At 47.0% G+C, this 21,100-nt stretch overlaps 1 protein-coding gene across 2 annotated transcripts in view; it reads right to left on the bottom strand.

The window, feature by feature from the left end:
* The window catches only part of TUBGCP3 (tubulin gamma complex associated protein 3), a 323,260-nt gene that overhangs the window by 212,312 nt on the left and 89,848 nt on the right, over window positions 1-21,100 (bottom strand). For both annotated transcript variants that reach the window (XM_033948055.1, XM_033948053.1), the window contains exon 7: window positions 5,786-5,904. In XM_033948055.1, the coding sequence (XP_033803946.1) occupies window positions 5,786-5,904 (119 nt within the window). The remainder of the gene's footprint in view (window positions 1-5,785; window positions 5,905-21,100) is intronic.

Here is a 21,100-nt window from a genome sequence, read left to right as displayed (position 1 = left end):
AAGTATGTTGAAGAGAACAGGCCCGAGCACCAAACCCTGCGGCACTCCACTCGTGATGCTTTTCCAGTCTGAGTATTGTCCATTTACCCCCCACTCTCTGTTTCCTATCCGCTAACCAATTTTTTATCCATGTATTTCACCCTCAATTCCATGGCTCGCAATTTTTCAAAGCAGTCGTTCAAGTGGGATCTTGTCAAACACCTTTTGAAAATCCAGAATATACAATGTCGATTTGGTCACCCTTGTCTATCTGCCTGTTTACTCTCTCGAAGAAGTGCAGTAAATTTGTCAAGCAAGATCTTCCTTTGCTACAGCTGTGCTGGCTGGTCCTCATCAGATTGTGTCCATCAAGGTGATCAATGATGCGGTCCTTTATCAGCACTTCTACCAGGAAGATAGTCACATAACCTTCATACCAAATGCAGCTTAAAAAACACCAGAAATTATCTTCTTAATCTGAGCCTTCAAGGACAAAGCGGAAACAAAAACAACTCCCAAATACCTACACTGCCCCTGTCTTCTTGTTTATAAATGCGGTATATCAAGACCTAAATAAATTTGAAACTTCTTTCCTCCTTTTTTAATACATGGAATATATCTATTCTGTGCTTCCAGGATGGAATTTTTAAATAAAATCCACACCTGACATATATTTTTGACCTTTGCAGTTGCACCGTTAAGTTTCTTTTTTACCATTCTCCTCATGTTATCTTAGTCTCCTTTTTTAAAGTTAAGTGCTTTGTATTGGATTTCCTGTGTAAACGTATTCCAGGGATTATGTCAAATCTGATCATGTTATGATCTCTGTTATCAAGTGGCCCCAGACCCATTACCTCCCTCACCATTGCATGCGCTCTACTAAACACTAGATCTAGAATTGCTTCACCTCTTGTCAGTTCCTGATCCAGCTGCTCCATAAAGCAATCCTTGATTTCATCATGGATTTTATCTCCTCAGCATGTCCTGATGATATATTTATCAAGTCAATATTGGGGTAGTTGAAATCGCCCATTATTACTGTGTTACCCAGTTTGTTAGCCTCCCTAATTTCTGATAACATTTCAGCATCTGTCCATTGATCCTGGTCAGGCAGTCTATAGTACATTCCTATCACCATCCTTTTCCCCTTTACACATGGAATTTCTACCCATAGGGATTCCAAGGTGTGTTTCTGCTCTTGTAGAATTTTGAGTCTGTTCGAATCAAGGCTCTCCTGTACAAGTATTTACTTGATGATAATACTGAAAATTTAATAAATAATAATTAAAATAAATACGATGTATTTATAATTGTTGTTATAAAAGGCCAAGGCACATATGTCAACTAAATCAGCTTGCCATTGTGCATCTGTGCCTGACACAATCATTTTGTTTCTTTTAAAACTGACCCTCGCAGGTCTGTGTAACTTTTAAGCATCTTGGCGTGCGACCAATCCTGCAATACTTTTTCTGATGATTGTTTCATTGTTCTTTTTTGCAGCTTGAAGTAGAGAGTTTATGCCTTCAAACCTTCCTGTTGCTTTCAGGTCATAATAAATACTCTTCAATAAAGTTTCCTTCATACTTATCACAAAACTGCTAACTTCTCTCTAAAAATTAGGTCTTAAAGCTTCTGTCTTTTAACAGGGGTAACCTGTTACTGCTTCCAGTAATGACTGTATACACTGGTAGCAGCCACTTGCATTTCTGGGCTCACTTTATTTTTCTACTGTCATTCTGTTAGGTGTTTTTTTTACTTGGTTTAACACAGGGGTAACATTTTTCTGTTCTGTTTTATTTGACTTGCTTGCTGTTAACAGTCACTTGCATTTCCAGTGTCAGACAAAACCCGTTTCCGCAGACATCATCAGAAAAGTGCTTTTCCAGGGTCAGACAGCCCAATTCTGCTAACGTCAACAGAAAAGTGTTTTTCCAGGATCAGACAACCCATTTCCCTTCATGTTATCAGAAAGTGATAGGGGTCATTTCCAGCAAAATAGAAGGGGCATTACTTTGGGGGAGTGGGCAGTAAGTGGAGCTTGGGTGGAGCTATCACCATTCATTCCTATGGAAGAGGGGTGTGTGGGTGGGGTGGTATGGGTGGGAATCCAGTCCATGGGAGAATCATTTGAAGGGAGTCTGTTTGTGGGGACCACTGAGACATCAATGTGTTTTGGAGAGGACACATGTGAGCCTTCACCCAAGGAATCACATCCATAGCGGCTGCTATGGAGCTTAGTACTTGAAGATAGTGCCACACAGATAGAACTAGTTTGGCCATCATGTTCGTTATCCGAGTGCACAGCTTCTGTCTGCATTCTTCTGAAAGATAAACCTGGCTTTCTGCCATGTTGAACAATATTCCTAGGTAATGGGACAGAACCAGTTGGCTATTTCTAAAATTCTCTATCCAGTCCAAGCTCTACAAGATCCAGACCACCTGAGCCATTGCTTGTCTCCTTCCGATAACGACGAAGTTCTGATTAGCCAATCATCCAGATATGGATGCATTTGCAATCCTGCCCTGCGGAGAGGAGCTGTTACCACCAATAACACCTTGGTGAATGTGCGGAATGCTGTTTGCCAACACAAAGGGAAGCTCCAAGAACTGATAATGTCTTTCCAGCAAATGGAATTTGAAGAATCTCCTGTGTTCCAGAAAACTGAAAATGAACAGGTAGGCTTCTGTCTAGGGAAGCTAGAAATTCCTCTAGAGCCACTGCTGCAATGACTGACTGCACTGTTTCCATGTGAAAGCATGGAATCTTCAGGGCCTCGTTGAGATGTGTAAGACCCAGAATGGGTCTCCTGTCCTCTGAGAATTTCTTGGGCACTATGGAGTATCTGTCCAAGCCAAATTCTTCTGGTGACACTTGCTTTATGTTCTGAATTTTGCTAAGACTCTGCACTGGCTTTTCTGGGCGCCCCACTGGGGAGTCCAGAAACTAGGGAATGGGCGAACTTGAGGTTGTACTATCTCTGAATGATCTCCAGCACCCAGTAGTCTGACAAGATCTGCTCTCAGACCTCCACATATGTCGAGAGCCTTCCTCCTATTCTCAGGGGAAAGACTTCGACCCTGGCATCATTGCACCTTCTTGGAAGTTGAAGAGGACCGGAGGCTTGGCTTTGCATAGGTCCTGTGAATCTCTGTTTTGATCCCTGACAGGATCTCTGAGATGAGGCTCCTCCTGAGTATTATTGAAACACCTGGAATTTTGAAAATTAGACTGCCCAGAACCTCTAGAGCAGGGCTGCCCAAGTCCGGTCCTCGAGATCTACTGGCAGGTCAGGTTTTCAGGATATCCACAATGAATATGCATGAGAGAGAGATTTGTATACCAAGAAGGCAGTGCAGGCAAATCGCTCTCATGCATATTCATTGTGGCTATCCTGAAAACCTGGCCTGCCAGTAGATCTCGAGGACCAGACTTGGGTAGCCCTGCTCTAGAGGTTCAGTCTGCTGTACGGCAGAGATTATGGCCGGTGATCTACCATATTAGCCATCAGATGTCCAGATCCTTTCCAAACAACATCTGTCCCTTGAAAGGAATTCTGCTGAGAGTAGCCTTGGAGGTGGACTATCCCACCCATTGCCTGATCCAGAGCATTCTGCGGGCTAAAACGGAATAAGCTGAGACTTTGCACATGACTTTGATAATGTCATAGAGACCACTGGCCATATAATCCACCCCTGCTGGCATAAGCTGGGTCAAAGGCTCGTCCTCTGCCAGGGTGAGCCTACGCATCTTGGTATGACAAGCTTGTGCTTCAAAAGAGGCTGCTGCAGCTATTTTGATTCCTAAGGCCAAAGCTTTGAACTGGTTTTTTTAGGACCACATCCACTCTTCAATCCTGTGTATTCTTTAATACTATGCCTCCTTCACTTGGCAGGGATATGCACTTGGTTACCTGAGTAACCAAAACCACCTTAGGCTGAGTGAACATCTATTGACACTCCTGTACCATAGGATACATCCTAGACATTGTTTCGGCTACCTTTAAAGAGACCTCCAGAGCTCTTTAAAGGTAGCCAGTGCTCCGTGACTAAAACACTCATATCAGGATACCATAGAAAAGATGGGAGCTGCACTCCCACGCTGCTCAGGATAGAACACTGAGTGGAAGGGGCCTGCTGGGAGTCTAACTGTAACTCCCGCAGGGAGTCAATAAGAGCTCTGATAGCACCAAAGGCTTGACCAGCCAATGTACTATGGGATCCTCCCCTTGTTCAAGGGCCACCACTGCTTCCTGCGTACTTGCTCGTTTGTGACCCTATATTTTCCAGCAGGGAAGACTCGCTCTGTGATAACAATGGCATACAGACTGATCCCTCACCCTCTGAGTCCTTGTCAGAAAGGTCCACAGGATCCTGGTCAACTGCTTCCAATAACCCTGAAGTGCCCTGGGACTCCAAGCCCCTTGTGTAGCCCTGGCTTGCTGCCAGCCATCATATGAAGGTCCCACCTATCCAAATAAGCTCTCAACCTCGAATTAATAAATTCAGGAGAAAAGACTAACTAGGCATCACTGGGTCCCCTTTAGGTAACTCCACCTTATGTCTTTTGGGTTCCTTGCTCTTATGCTTAGGTATGCTACTGTTCCAGGACTCCAGGATGGATTTTTTTCTCGGTAGACAGGCCCGCCAGTGGTTCCTCAGCCCTAGAAACTAAAGTGGAGGCTAAGCCCAATGTTCCCGCCTACCCTTCATGTGCTGTGTGACACATGGAACAAAAGTACTCTTCTCACAACCATCCAACACAAAACTGGCATGAATTAGAGTCAAAAAAGCCTAAGGACTCCATCCCTGACAGGTTTGAGGCAAATCAAGGTGATTTGAAGGATCTGGAGAACTTTGAAAAAAAAAAAAATTGGGAAATCCATGATGACTACCACAGCAGCATTTTGGCACCAAAAAACGGCTTAAATATTGGCTTAACTAAAAGTTTTACAAAACTCAGAAACAGGATTTTAGAGGTGGGGAATCCTACAGGATGTGGCAGAAACCTTAAAAAACAGGTGTTTCAGACCCACCTACACCCCCGATTTTTCCCATTGGCTATAATAGTCTTACACTGTGACATGTGCTCTGAAGGTACAGCAGCCTGCCTCAGGTCTAAGTAGCAGCTGGATCTGGGAGAAGAATCCCTGCCTATATCAGCCAGTCTTCCAAATGCTGAGATCTTCGGGCTGCCAGTCGGACTGATGTTGGACTGATCCTCTAGCTCTGCAGAACCGTGCATGAAAAAGGGAGGGGGCAAAATTGCCGCTGGCGCCCTGAAGAACCGTGCTGAGCCCCACTAGCTGCTCTCAAGCCCCTGTGATTCAATATGCGAGCTAAGCTACTAGGGATACAAACCCCGAGCTCTACAAAGTTTTCTGCAGGATGGCCAAACAAGTCCTCAAGGAATTAACCTGCCAGCTGCAGACTCAAGTCTGTTTCTTCTCTATACAGGCAGAGTTCCCCCCCACCAGGGAGCTCTGGTGCACTGAAAGCTGCAAAAACTGCAAAAAAAAAAAAAAAAACATAAAAGAAATATACAAAGCAGATCAGAAAGACACCTTCCAGCTCATGTTCAGAAAGACAAACTAAAAGGGGCAGCAGAGCACTCTGGAGAAGGAGTTGAAAACCTGCACGACTCACTAACATGGGGAGAATACCCTACTGTCCAGAATGACACCTACTGCACTAAAAATATCTTGATTATAGTTAATGAAGGCCTCAAGATGTACAAATGCCTGGACTGCTAAAAATATGACAAATTATTAGGTTTTATAGTTTAGGAATAAAATTATCAATCACCTACCTTTCCATCTACTTTATAACAGTTTTCAGAATTGCACATTTTGATACATTTGCCATCAATTCCTTGGAAGACATACAACACGTCTCTGACAAGGGAGTTCTCAGTTAATTCTTCAGATCCTAAAATTACATTGGTTGAAATTAGATACTGTATTTTGAATGCACTTTACCATCTTTATTATGTTGTTTAGACTTTGTGGAGAATCAGATCACACATTAAAAAGGGAAGTACTATCAACTACAAAACTGCTCTCCATTTCCAGACTTTCAGGTATATGTGACTTTTCAGAGGCCTCATCCAACAAATATTTAACATTGAAAAAGCAATAAAATGGCAGCTTTCTGAGCTTCCCATAGCTCTGAATTACCAAAGCACAGTGCAGATAGTAACGAGAAGCGCTGAGTAGGAACAGGCAGACTTATGGATAAAGCACACCGACATGCTAATTTGTTTTGGTCCCTTGCTAAAATTATGGAAATGGCCAATAAAAGTGATGCCCATTTCGAAAGTAATAATTGCCTGCCAAGGGTAAGAAGATACCATATTGCTGCACAAGATTTCTCTATTTTCTTAATCAACTATTATTTATATGGCACATTAAGAGTAGTTGGCAATACTGACAATTCCTAAAACAGTGGGACTACATAAAAGTCATTATCAAATCTGGGAAAACTACACAAAAATTTTATCCTTTGTGATTGCATAAGTTTTTATATAGCCAGACAGAACAATTTCCAATATAAAATTGAAATCTCTAAAATATAATTTAATGTAAAGAGTTCTGTATTTTATCAGATTTCCAACTGATCGAGCTCTAAAGTTTAGAGAATGGTGTAAAGTAAAACTTGTGTACTGAACATTAATGGGGATCGAATATCTTTAAGTGTAATAGTGTAGTCGTTAGTCTATGTCAGAGCTAACAGTTTTAATGCTCTAACAGATTGGAGGAAACTCTCAGATCCCCGTTTGCCGCCAGCTATTCTGACTCAGCCTGCAAACCTGAAAGGGACAGTCTTCATTAGTTAAAAAAACCTCCAACCTCTAATTTAATGTCTTAAGCTGTCTTCAATCTTAATTCTAGACAGTTTATAAATTATTAAATTATATTTTAAGGAGTACTCAGCAGAAGTACTTAGCTTTCATGCTAGAGTGTTGAATGCTCAATGTTCACTAATCAGCTGTCCATTGCCGACAATGGTTCCCGCGTTTTGCTGTGCTGCGTCAGGGCATTGGATAGGATATCAAATTTTAGTCGGCAGTTACTTCTCTCTGCCAACTAAAATTTGTTCGATATCTTGTCCAATGCGCTGATGTAGCAGAGCCTTATCTCCTCCCCCTTGTATCCGGGATACAGAGGGAGCCTAAGGGAGTCCCCGATTTGCTCAGATGCCTGACCCCACCCAAGGGGAGGGGCTTGAGGCATCTGAGCCAATGAGGGCCTTAGGCAGATGATGCATGCGGAGGAGCCTAAGGTCTACACTGCAGACAGCGGTGGCCGGCGGAGGAGCAGGAGGACCCCTCCTGCTCCCAACTAAAGGTAACAGGGAGGGGGGCCGAGGGAGGGCAGTCTCCACTGGCAGGAGTAGGTATCCCTCCTGCCATTTGTTGGCATCGGCGGCAGCAGGCATTTAGTGGCAGGAGGAAGTGAGCATCCCTCCTGCCATATTTAATAGTTCATCGGCGGTGTCGGACAGGGGTGTATGGTAGCAGGAGGGAGTGGACATCCCTCCTGTCATATTTAATAATGCTGCGGCGGCAGTGGGGTGGCATCTGGTTGCAGGAAAGAGTGGGCATCCTTCCTGCCATAAGTTTGGCGGCAGCAGGGGCATTCTTTTTGGTTCAGGGAGGGAAGGAGAGAGGGTTTTGTCGTGGGTCGTTGGGGAGGGCATTTCATTTTTTGTTTTATTGGGCAGATATTTTGCGTATGTAATACACACAAAAATCTGTGCCATTAAAAATTTTTTTTAAATAAACAAACCCAGCAGACCTGTAACAGTCGAGTTTTAGGATCATAAAGCCCGATGCAAAATAGCCAAGCAAATGTTAGTGAATTAATCGCTTGGCTATTTTGCAAGGGGTTTTAAAATTTGCATGGCCGGATCAGAAAATGGGTGATCAAGGGGAAAAACATGCAGTGGCCCTTTTGTGAATCGGGCCGGCTAGCAGCAATTGTTTTGTGACAGTTTAGCGACGATTGCTGACTTTAGTGAATCGGGGCCTGAGTCCCTAAAGATAGCATGCAAAACTTCTCTTTGAATAGTTATTTGTTTAGGTCTTGGCGATCGAGAATTGGAATTACAAAATACCTGGAGTAGACCCGCTGATGGGGGAACTATTTTTATGACATTTAGTTGAAGCATAGTTTCAATTTCCTGAAGAAGAAGGGACGTCTGCTGAGATGTAAAAGACAACTCACTTGGAGGGTTGCTTGGTTATGAAATTGAGCAAGAAGCCCTCCTTGATGACTTTGAGAAACCAAGTGTCCATTGAGATAAGAGTCCAACGCTGATGAAACAATTACAGACAGTCTCCGATAAGATGAGGAAGAGGTTGAAGAGGAGGGATCTTGGTCATAACGGTGGAACAGGTATGGTCCCTACTGAAAAATACTATCACGGAAGCACAAAGCCTCTACATTCTGCGAATGTCCAAAGTAAAGAAAACCAAAGGCAAAAGAGAGCCGGCGTGGCTTACCAAAGAGGTGAAGGAAGCCATAAATGAAAAGAAGGACTCCTTTAAGACGTGGAAACGCACAAAAACATCCGAAGCTTGAACAAACATAGAGATGATCAGAAAAAAATGTCACAAGGTGGTTAGGGTTGCCAAAAAGGTCTACGAGGAGAAAATAGCGCAAGAGGCCAAAAATTTCAAGCCCTTTTTTAGATACGTAAAAGGGAAAAAACCCGCACGGGAGGCAGTGGGACTGCTGGACGACCTGGGAGGAAAAGGGTGTGTCAAGTATGACAAACAAATTGCAGACAGACTGATTTCCTTCTTTGCATCTGTCTTTACAAAGGAAGACACCGCAGCAATACCTGACACAGTGAAAGTGTTCAAGGGAGTCGTACAGGACAGCCTCACCACAGTTGAAGTGAACTTGGACCAGATTTACCACCAGATCGACAAACTTAAAAGTGACAAATCTCCTGGACTGGACAGAATTCATCTGAGAGTACTGAAAGAACTGAAATTTGAAATCGGAGAATTATTGCAAAAACTTGCCAACCTGTCAATCAAAACAGGACAGATACCTGACGACTGGAAGATAGCGAACGTCACGCCGATATTTAAAAAAGGATCGAGAGGAGTGCCACGCAACTACAGACCTGTAAGTCTCACGTCTGTCCCTGGAAAGATGGTTGAGGAGCTGATCAAAAATAGCGTAGTCCGGCACCTAGACACACACGACCTGATGAGAGCCAGTCAACATGGCTTCAGGAAAGGGAAATCATGTTTGACGAACCTACTTCAATTTTTTGAGACAGTGAACAGACAAATTGATAGTGGAGAACCGGTGGATATTGTATACTTGGACTTTCAGAAAGCGTTCGACAAGGTTCCACATGTAAGACTTCTCAGGAAATTACAAGGCCATGGAATAGAGGGAGATATACTAAGATGGATAGGCAAATGGCTAGAGAACAGAAAACAGAGAGTGGGCATAAATGGGAAGTTCTCAGAATGGGAAAAAGTGACTAGTGGTGTACCCCAGGGCTCAGTACTTGGACCCATCTTACTTAATATTTTCATAAATGACCTGGAAGAAGGAACATCCAGTGAAATCATCAAGTTTGCAGATGACACAAAACAATGCCGGGCAATCAGATCGCAGAAGGACAGCGAGGAACTCCAGAGCAACTTGAATCAATTGGAGAAGTGGGCAGATAAATGGCAGATGAATTTTAATATGGAAAAATGCAAAGTGATGCATTTAGGCAGAAAAAATAAAGATCACAAGTATAGTATGTCAGGTGTAACTCTGGGAAAGACCGAACAGGAAAAGGACCTGGGTGTACTGATAGATAGGACCCTGAAACCGTCGGCGCAATGTGCGGCAGCAACGAAGAAAGCAAATAGAATGCTAGGCATGATAAAGAAGGGAATTACGAGTAGATCAGAGAAAGTTATAATACTGCTCTACAGAGCCATGGTCAGACCGCACCTGGAATACTGCGTCCAGCACTGGTCTCCATACCTAAAGAAGGATATAAAACTGCTAGAGAGGGTGCAGAGACAAGCAACGAAGCTAGTGAAAGGTATGGAGAACCTGGACTACGAGGAACGACTTAGGAGACTGGGGTTGGTCTCCCTTGAGAAGAGGAAACTTCGAGGGGATCTGATTGAGACTTTCAAAATACTGAAAGGATTCAACAAAATGGAGCAGGGAAAGCAGTTATTTACAATGTCCAGTGTGACACGGACAAGAGGACATAGACTGAAGCTGAGGGGGGACAGGTCCAGGACAAATATCAGGAAGTTCTGTTTCACGCAGCAAGTGATGGACACCTGGAATGCTCTCCCAGTGGAAGTAATTGCAGAATCCACCGTTCTAGGATTTAAGGGTAAACTAAATGCACTTCTTCTTAAGAGTGGCATAGAGTGATACAGGTAAGGGTAAATTAGATGCACATCATCCTTGAGAAGCATACAGTGATATGGGGACTAAAACTATGCTAGGGTACACCTGGTGGGGCCTCCGCGTGTGCGGATCACCGGACTTGATGGACCCAGGGTCTGATCTGGAGATGGCAATTCTTATGTTATGTTCTCTAAAAGCACATCAAAAAGACTGAGCTGATTTTTGCAGGGCAGAAGGCTATGACTTTTGAGGCCTCTGTTATTTCTACCTCTTCTGTGGTGGAGGTTTATAAGAGGATGCTGGATACTTCCTTTTGAAGGAATAAGAAATAGACTTTGCAGCAGACTTAGACTGTTGACTCTTAGCTTTAGATCTGTTTAAAGAGTTCCAGTTTTGCTGATGCCAAGTAAGCTTTTGAGTAACCGCCTCTATTTGATTACCAAAGAGTTCTTCATCCATACATGGGATGTTGGCTAAGCAATCTTGGAGATTAATGTCCATGTCGGAAACTTGCAGCCAAGCAAGATGCTTCATAGCCACAGTCATAGCCAAAGCTCTAGATGTTAGCTCAAATGCATCAAATGCAGTTCTTGCCATATACTTCCTGCTTTGTAGGATATTGTGAACCATGTTCTGAAAATCCACTAGATCAGAGGTGCCCATACTTTTTGGGCTTGCGAGCTACTTTTAAAATGACTAAGTCAAAATGATCTACCAACAATAAAATTTTAAAAAACACAAAGCACACTGTACGCAGAGAAAATGTTAATTATCATTTATATTCCGGGGAGGAGGGGGGTGGTTCAAAGAGATCAAGGTAGATGACTTTATGCAATATCACCTCAGTAACAACTATACAAAAATAGACAAATATACCCCCTCCCTTTTTACTAAACCACGATAGCGGTTTTTAGCGCAGGGAGCTGCACTGAATGCCCTGCACTGCTCTCAATGCTCATAGGCTCCCTGCGCTAAAAACCGCTATTGCGGTTTAGTAAAAGGGGGCCATAGTGAAAAATATATACAGCAGATATAAATTCTCAAAACTGCTAAATTTTGATCACTAAATTGAAAATAAAATCATTTTTCCTACCTTTGTTGTCTGGTCATTATTCAAATCATTTTGGTCCCAGGCTCTGGTTGTCTTCTGATAACTCGCTTGCCAGGGTCTCCTGCCCATTTGTTGTTTTCTTCTTTTTCCGTGCTAACCATCCGTCTTCCATCTCTTTCCTCCCTTTCCATTTCCCTTCCCTTCCCCAGAAGTCTGGCATCTTTCCTTTTTTTGTCTCCATCCACAGATCCACCTTTTCTCAACTATCCTTTCATCCAGCATCTTTCCCTCCTTCCCCACCACCCCAGGGTCCACCATCTCTCCCTTTCTTTTCCCAACTACCCTCCTATCCAGTATCTCTATCCCCCCTCCACACAATCCCTTGTGTCCAACTTCTTCCCTTTCTGTTCCTTCCTTCCCTAAATCCCATTGTCCACCATCTCTCTCCCTCTCCTCTGTTTTTAAACCCATTATTTCTTCTCCCCAAAGTCCGGCATATGCATGTCTCTTTGAACCCACCTGCCCTCCTGAATGCCTGCACCCCCTCTGAACTGGAACATACGCAGGTAGGGCTGGTTCAGTTAGGGCATTGGTCTTTGACCTAGGGGCCACCACAAGAGCAGACTGCTGTGCACGATGGACCACTGGTCTGACTCAGCAGCTGCAATTCTTATGTCTTTATTCCCAACCTTGGCTCTTACCACAACAGGCAATGCACCGCTTCTGTCTCCTGTAGTAGGGCGCTAAGCTCCACCCCCCGCCAACCTTCTAACCCCGCCCTGCCAGCACTCTGATTGGCCGGCGTTCTTCAAGAGGCTGTTTAATTACATGCTAGTCAGGAGGGGAAAAAAGATAAGGGAATTATGAATGGCCAGCGTACTCCACAAGGCGGATTAATTGCAAGCCTATGGGAGACTTTTACAGGTTGTAAGACCTATTCCTGCATTTTGCTGGATTTGCTGAAGTCACGGGCTTGTACAAACTAGTTTCAGTTCAGATGCTAATGTATGGCATGTGAGTATGTAGATTTCTTGCTGTGAAGTTTCTCAAGGACACCAACCAGTGCTGGAAAGACAATGAGCTATTTGACAGTGCTGAAAGCAAATGCAAGTCAGCAGGACACTCCATCCAGGAACCTAAGAACTGATAAAGTGATGCCAGGCCAATGCACTGATACTGATGTACCCGTGTGAAGAATGGAAACTTCAAGAAGAAAGTTCCAGAAGCTATGCCTGTCCAGGACCCCCCAGGGAAGAATGGAGGCATGGACTAGGAGAGGGTTAGATAGGCAGCTTGTCTGCTCCAATAGGGTGATACATATTCACAGCCAGGGGAATGGTCTAAGACAAAGACACTTTCTGTATAAAACCCCCATGCTTTGGCAGAGTTTCTTTAGAGAAGCTGTGCCATACTTACAGAAATATGCTGGCACAATTTCTCTCTATTGTACATGTCCAAACTGATTTATTTCTGATTTGCCAAATGCTGCTATAATACTTGTTACTAGAATAAAAAGTTATTTGCTTTGGAATATACAATGTAATCTTGTGGATTTTATTTTTGTTATTTTTTCCTTCACGACAGATCCCCAGGTAGGTAAAGTAAGCAGCCTTTTAATTCAAGGGGAAAAAAAGAGAAGGGAAACCGCATGGCTCCGTGATTGACTCGGGTTGCCTGAGCAATCGAAGTATTGGTCACCCCTGCTCTAGATGATCCGAAGGAAAATGTTGCTCAAACTCAGGTAAGTGCCGTAAAAGGATATGTAGAAGTTATAATTTAGAACTCTGTTGGCCAACACAGAATTTTGATAAATGTGATGACCAAATTTATCCATAGTCTTCCCTTCCCATCCTGGTGGTGCTGAGGCATAAACCCTGGAGTAGAGAATGACACGGGGACAAACAGGAACTCAATTTCCCCATCCCATCCCCATGAGTTTTATCACTGTCCCTGTCCTTGCCCCATTCTGTAAACTCTGTCTTAATTGAACAAGCCTCAAACACTTATGATTTTAAAGTGTTTGAAGCTTATGCAGATGAGGACAGAGCTTGCAGGAATGGGGCAGGGGCAGGAAGAGAACTTTCCGGGATGGGAAAATAAGCTCCCGAAGGGATGGGGAAAAGTTTATCCGCCCTACCCTGGAGCTGTTGGATTTTTTAAGGGTTGATTCTACAAGCAAGGGCTAATGTTGGAGTTGTGGCTTATCAAACCCCAGACAGGATATTATTCTGTAGTGGGAAATCAATATTTTGTGGAGCTATAGTGACAGAAAAAGGAGTCTCCCAATTTTTGAAGAGCGCGTCCTTGAAGAGACCATGTAAGGGCAACTTTAGTAGCTCCTTAGGAGGTTTATCAAAATCTAAAGCATCCAGTAGTTCGTCTGTGGGTTCAATGTCAGCCTCCAACTTGACAGGGAGAGCCTTTCCCAACTGTCTAATATATTTAGTAAAGGAAAGTCCTTCAGGTGGAGACCTTCTTCTAGGAGAAGGAGGAGACAGATCTGAAGGAAGTCCATAAGATTCAGGAGCTGATAAAGTAGGCTCACATTCAGAATCAGTCATAAGGTTGGTACTGATCCGATGAGGATGATGAAGAGGAACAACACGAAGATCTTCTATATCTGGAAATATAAGAGTGAGAGTGACGATGCTTCAATGAAGAACTTTGATGGTATGATGAAGAGCATCAGTGTTTTGATGGTAAACCTCGGTGCTTCAATGATGATCTTTGAGATTTCAATGCAGATCGACGATGCCTCAAAGAGGAGGAACGGTGCCTCAATAGAGAGTGTTGTTGTCTACTGGAGGAGCACCAATAAGAAGCAGAGCAGCGCGTCAGTGTAGACCTGGAATCAGTACCTGAGGCCTCAAAATGCTATACTTAAGCTTGGTCGGTACTGAGAGAGTTGATGCAATTTGTAGAGTGCAATTTGAATATGTCGCCGATCTCCCTCCAGAAAACTCATTGAGTTGTTACTTGAAAATTTGAACCGGTACCCTTTGGTCAATAGCTGGTACCATCAGTGCGGCAGGGTATCAAGGGGTGGGTGACCTCAAAGAGGATGCACACCCTGTCGGAGAGATAGCCTGCACTGGAGGAGAACGTTGGCCTCAGTGATTGGCCTGCATCGAGGAACTCAATGCTTTAGAGGCCTGCAACACTTGCTGGAATAGGATGGCTTCTGAGCAGGCTTCCCCGATCCTGGAATAACTTCCGATGCCAATGCTGATGATGCCGGTGTCAAAGTCTCGGAATGACTCGCAGAGTTCACGGCTGAGCCAAAGATCTTCCTTTGTTGGATGTGTCAAGTTTTCAACAAGCATTTCTGCAGTGTGGAACAACGTATATAAGAGTCTACCCAATATTCAGGACCCAAACATTGCAAACACCAACTATGCAGGTCAGTGATGGAAATAGGGCACCCATACCGACAGCACTTCTTAAATCCACTCAATAATTTCAATATGGACGTCAAAATCTCGGCGGCAAGGTTAAACTCAATTTTGGTGACAGAAAAGCACAGTTACTTACCGTAACAGGTGTTATCCAGGGACAGCAGGCATATATTCTCACATGTGGGTGACGTCATCTACGGAGCCCCAGCGCGGACAGCTTTTCAAGCAAACTTGATTGAAGTTTCAAGTTTGCTATGCTGCACCACGCATGTGCATGCCTTCTTGCCCACTAGAGGGCGCATCCCCACCTCGTGGTCCTCAGTTCCATAGCCAACAAAGAAGCCATCCCCGGGGAGGAGGGCGGGTTGTGAGAATATATGCCTGCTGTCCCTGGATAACACCTGTTACGGTAAGTAACTGTGCTTTATCCCAGGACAAGCAGGCATGATATTCTCACATGTGGGTGACCTCCAAGCCAACCAAAAAAGGGTAGGTGGGAGGATGGCAATTTAGGAAAACAGATTACGCAAAACTGACTGGCCAAACCGGCCGTCACTCCTGGATAACGTATCCAGGCAGTAGTGGGAGGTGAAAGTATGAACCGAAGACCAAGTGGCAGCCTTGCAGATATCCTTCACCGGAGTAGACCGGAGGAACGCCACAGAAGCTGCCATCGCTCGGACCTTATGTCCCGTGACCCGACCGTGAAGCGCGAGACCAGCCTGAGCGTAGCAAAAAGAAATACAAGCAGCCAACCAGTTGGACAAGGTGCGCTTGGAAACAAGACGTCCCAACCGATTAGGATCAAAGGACAAAAATAATTGAGGAACCTTCCGATGAGACTTGGTGCGTTGAAGATAAAAGGCCAACGCTCTCTTACAGTCAAGCGTGTGAAGCGCCGCCTCCCCAGGATGAGAGTGGGGCTTCGGAAAAAACACCGGAAGAACAATGGACTGATTGAGGTGGAAATCAGACACAACCTTAGGTAAAAATTTAGGATGGGTGCGAAGAACCACCTTGTCATGATGAAACACAGTAAAGGGCTGGTCCGCAACCAAAGCCTGCAGCTCGCTAATCCGACGAGCGGACATGAGTGCAAGCAAAAAGATCACCTTCCAAGTGAGAAACATAAGATGAGATTTGTCAATAGGCTCGAAGGGAGGCTTCATCAGTTGAGCCAAAACCACATTAAGATCCCAAACTACAGGAGGAGGTTTCAAAGGAGAATTAACATTCATTAGACCCCTCATGAAACGAATCACCAAAGGATGAAGAGAGAGAGATCGACCCTCGAGATGCCGATGGAAAGCAGCAATCGCACTGAGATGCACCCTAATGGAAGTCGTCTTCAGCCCAGACTTGGACAAATGCAACAAATATTCCAGAACCGAAGACACCGGAACCGAACTCGGATCCAGATGATTCGAGGAACACCAGGAAGAAAATCTGGTCCACTTCTGAGAATAACAAAGCCTAGTCGAGACCTTGCGCGAGGCTTCCAGAACCTCCCTCACAGACTGAGAAACCTGTAAAGTCATGGGGAAAGGAACCAAGCCGTCAGATGTAAAGACTGAAGATTGGGATGCAACAGCGAACCCCGACTCTGAGACAGCAGAGAGGGAAAAACAGGCAGAAGCAGAGGCTCCCTGACACTGAGTTGAAGGAGCAAGGAGAACCAGTGCTGACGAGACCAACGAGGCACAATGAGAATCATAGTGGCTCTGGACGACTTGAGATGAACCAACGTCCTCAAGATCAGAGGGAAAGGAGGAAACGCATAAAGGAACCTCCCTCCCCAGTCGAGAAGAAAGGCATTGGCCTCGAGATGGTCCGGGGAGTACATCCGAGAACAATAGAGGGGCAGTTTGTGAGTCTCCGGGGAGGCAAACAGATCCACCTGAGGAGTCCCCCAGCGGCCGAAGACCTCGCGCAGAACTCGGGAGTTTAGCGACCACTCGTGCGGCTGGAGAAGACGACTGAGTTTGTCGGCCAGACAATTCTTCTCTCCCTGAATGTAAACCGCCCGCAGGAAGATGTTCTGGGAGACCGCCCATTCCCAAAGGCGCAGGGCTAACCGGCACAGGGACCAAGAGCCCGTTCCCCCTTGTTTGTTCACATAATACATGGCCACCTGGTTGTCCGTCTGCACAAGGACTACCTGATCGTGCAGCAGGTGGCAGAACGCTCGAGCAGCCAGAAAAATGGCACGAAGTTCTAAAACATTGATGTGACAACTCTAGTCCTCTGCCGACCATAGACCTTGAGTCCGCAGACCGTCCAGATGAGCTCCCCACGCGTACTCCGAAGAGTCCGTGGTCAGGACCTTGCGATGCGGAGGAACGAGAAAGAGCAAACCCCCGGAAAGATTGGAAGAGTTGGTCCACCAACGGAGCGAGCGTCTCAAGGAAGGAGTCACAGTTATAGGGGAGGAGACTGGGTCCCGATCCTGACGCCACTGGGAGGCCAAGGTCCACTGAGGAAGCCTCAGGTGCAAACGGGCGAACGGAGTGACATGGACCGTCGACGCCATGTGGCCGAGCAGAACCATCATGCGCTGTGCCGAAACTGAGGGCAGCAACGAAACCTGGCGACTCAATCGAAGCAGGACCTCCAACCGTGGCGGGGGGAGGAACGAACGGAGGCGAACCGTGTCCAGCACGGCCCCGATAAACTGAAGGGATTGAGCTGGGCACAACTGAGACTTGGGGAAGTTCACTTTGAACCCCAGACGTTGAAGGAAGATGATAGTCTGTTGGGTCGCTGAAATAACCCCTTCCTTGGAGGACGCCTTGATCAGCCAATCGTTCAGGTAGGGAAACACCTGCAGCCCCCGAGATCTCAGGGCTGCCGCGACCACCACCATACACTTCGTGAAGACTCGAGGGGACGAAGCCAGTCCAAAGGGGAGGACCCGATACTGGAGGTGCAACTCCCCCACCTGGAACCTGAGGAACTTGCGGAAGGCGGTATGCACCGGAACATGAGTATATGTTTCCTTCAGGTCCAGGGAGCACATCCAGTCCCCCGATTCTAACAGAGGGTACAGGACTGGAAGGGACAACATACGGAACTTCTCCCGGACAAGGAACTTGTTGAGCCTCCGGAGGTCCAGAATGGGGCGTAAGTCCCCTGTCTTCTTCGGGACCAAAAAGTAACGGGAGTAAAACCCCCGTCCCCTTTGGTTCGGGGGCACGGGCTCCACCGCCCGAAGGCTCAATAAGGACCTGGCTTCCGACAGGAGAAGAGGAAGCTGGTCTCGACAGTCAGGAGAAGCCCCCGGCGGATGTTCTGGCGGCATGGCTAAGAAGTTTAGCGAGTAACCCTCGGAGATGATCCGGAGCACCCAAGCGTCCGACGTGATCTCGGCCCAGGCTGGAAGAAAGGCCTGCAATCGGCCCCCGATAGGAAGGGGGTCCTTTGACAGTGCGGAGGGGGCCCGCCCCCAACCGCGCATCACGTCAAAAAGACGGAGCCGGTTTAGACGCCCCTTGCGCCTGAGGCTTTGGTTGGGACGCTCTGCCCTGCTGAGGGGGACGCCGGGGCAGAGGCCTCGAGAAAGCCGGCGTCGACTTCTGCGGGTATCGCCGCGGAGGAGGCCTAAACGGCTTCTGCGGCGGGGCCCGGGGTTTAGGACGGACCAATGAGGCGATAGAGCGCTCATGTTCAGACAAGCGTTTGGTCGCCGCCTCCAAGGACTCATCGAACAACTCGGAGCCCACACATGGAAGATTGGCCAGACGTTCTTGCAAGTTCGGGTCCATATCCAGGGTACGAAGCCATGCGAGACGGCGCATCGCCACCGCAAAGGCGGATACACGAGAGGCCAACTCAAATGCATCGTAAACTGCGTGAAAAAGGTAGAGACGCAGCTGAGAAAAATTGGCCATAAAGGTACCAAAATCCCCCTTATGGGAATCCGGCATGACCCCATAATACCTGGGCAACGCCTTCACCATCTGCCTTAAATAGGATGAGAAGGTGAATGCGTAATTAAGGACCCTGGCAGCCATCATGGAGTTGGAATAGAGGCGACGACCAAACTTGTCCAGGGTCCGTCCCTCCCGCCCGGGGGGGGGACCGCAGCAGAGACCCTAGAAGGCTGAGACTTCTTCAACGCCGACTCCACCCGCAACGATTGGTGGGACAACTGTGCTTTGTCGAAGCCTTTGCAAGGGACCGTACGGTACTTCGACTCCATCTTTGATGGAACCGCTGTGACTGTAAGAGGGGAGTCCAAGTTTCTCAGGAAGGTCTGATGTAGAACCTTGTTGATAGGCAGATGAGGAGTCTCCCTTGGGGGAGAGGGCAAATCCTGCTCCTCCAAAAATTCCTTCGTGTATTGAGAGCCTGACATAAGGTCAAGGTCCAAAGCCCTCCCCATCTCAAGCACAAATCTGGAAAAGGAGGAGGGCTTCGAAGGCGGAGAGGGAGATCGAGAAGCCCGCGTCGCCCAAAAAAGAAGGGGGAAGCCTCACGGGAGTAACGACCCCGAACCCCAAGAAGCCGCACCCAGCGACCTCGACGGGGTCGGGGACCGCCCATGCCCCGAGGAACCCCTGCGGGAAGTCCCTGGGGTATGAGGCACCGAGGCATGCCCCTTCCGTCTCGGCGAAGAGTCCCTTGAAAACTCCACCTCGGAGGAACGGAAAAGCCTCGGATTATCGAGGCGGAGCTCGGAGACCCGCAGGGTCTCAGCCTCGGTCAGCGAGGAGCGACCGCGGCGTCGAGGAGAGCCCCGTTGACGTTTGGGCTTCCTCGGCCGATGCTTCGCCCGAGGCCAACCCGAGGGAGAGGAGCCCCGGGAGGACCTCGACGAGGAAGAAGAGGAAGAAATCCTCCGAACCCTCCGCACCTTGTCCCGAGGCCGCACGCTCCGCTCAGGCTGGTCAACCGAGGTCGAGGGCAAGGTCGGAGTCGAGGCCGAAGCCACCCCGGGGGCCGAAGTCGAGGGTACCGAGACCGAGGCCGCCGAAGCCGTTGCTGACGAGGCCGAAGACGGCTGGAGGTGCGCGAGGGCACCGGACAGTTCCGAGGCAATGAGCGCACGGAGCAAGTCTTGAAAGACGGGAACCCCCATCATAGTCGGCAGATCCTGGGCCGGCGGGTGCTCCCTCAAGGGCGACCTCGGTCTCGAGTATTCCCGCGGGGCACCCGACTTCGACGCTCGGGGCGGGGCCGAGGACGGCCCACCCGCCCCCGTCGATGAGCCCGAGGATGGCTTCTTCGAGGCTGGAAGAGAAGAAGGAAGTGAGGACTTACCCACCGTCGACTTCGGGGTCGAGGACTCCGGCTTCGACGAAGCAGGCTGTCAGGGCGAGGTCGAGGGCGTCGAGGCCGAGGTCAAGGCCGGGGCCAAAGCCGAGGCCGATGTCGAGGCCTTCCCCGCCGCGGGGTCGACAGCGAAGAGCTCCGCCATCCGAGCGCGACGGCGGCGGAGAGCTCTCGGCTGAAAAGTAGAGCACCGAGTGCAGGAGTCGGTCGGGTGCTCAGGACCCAGACAAAGTAAGCACCACCGGTGGGGATCGGTGATGGAAAGCAGCCGATCGCACCGGATGCACTTTTTAAAACCCGTCAAGGGACGGGACATGGGCCCAAAAACCGGCCGGGAACGAACAAGGTCCTGCGGCCGCGGCTACCGGGAGCCCCCGGAGCCGAACGAAAAAGGTTATTATTTATTTTTTTTTTTACGAAAAAAGACACACGAACAAAATAAAAACACAAATTAAGCACAGCGACCGAGAAAAAACCACTCGGCCGCGGTGTCAGAAGGCAAATTAGAAGAGCACAAATTCAACAGGGCTTCTGGCTCCAAGTTTCCAAGTTTCCAAGTTTAATTCAATTTTGATTAATCGCTTTTTCTTAATTCAAAGCGATGTACATTAAAAACTACATTAAAACATAGTATTACATTGAGAAAAGTTGACTAAACTTAAGACAAAAAATGACAATACTAGAAACATAAGGAAAAGAGAAGGCAAGAAGTTACAATATAAAATAAAGAAGGGAATCACATTTAGGGAAGGAACATGAGGAAAGGGTGAAGCTTGGTCCTGAAATTGATTTATGATGAAATTAATAATTAATTTAAGAAGGCATCATTGAATAGAAAGGTTTTCAGGTTACTTTTGAATTTCTCAAGATTGACTTCTTGTCTCAAGTGATAAGGTAAGGAATTCCAGGTTTGGGGAGCAGTGACGGAAAAGATATATTGGCGTCTTGTATTTATGATTTTAAGAGATGGAATTGACAGTAGATGTTGATCGGTAGATCTTAATGTTCTATTCGCAGTG

The sequence above is a fragment of the Geotrypetes seraphini genome, chromosome 6, assembly GCF_902459505.1.
Source record: "Geotrypetes seraphini chromosome 6, aGeoSer1.1, whole genome shotgun sequence".
Lineage (NCBI taxonomy): Eukaryota > Metazoa > Chordata > Amphibia > Gymnophiona > Dermophiidae > Geotrypetes > Geotrypetes seraphini.
This window is presented reverse-complemented; position numbering and strand designations above follow the sequence as displayed.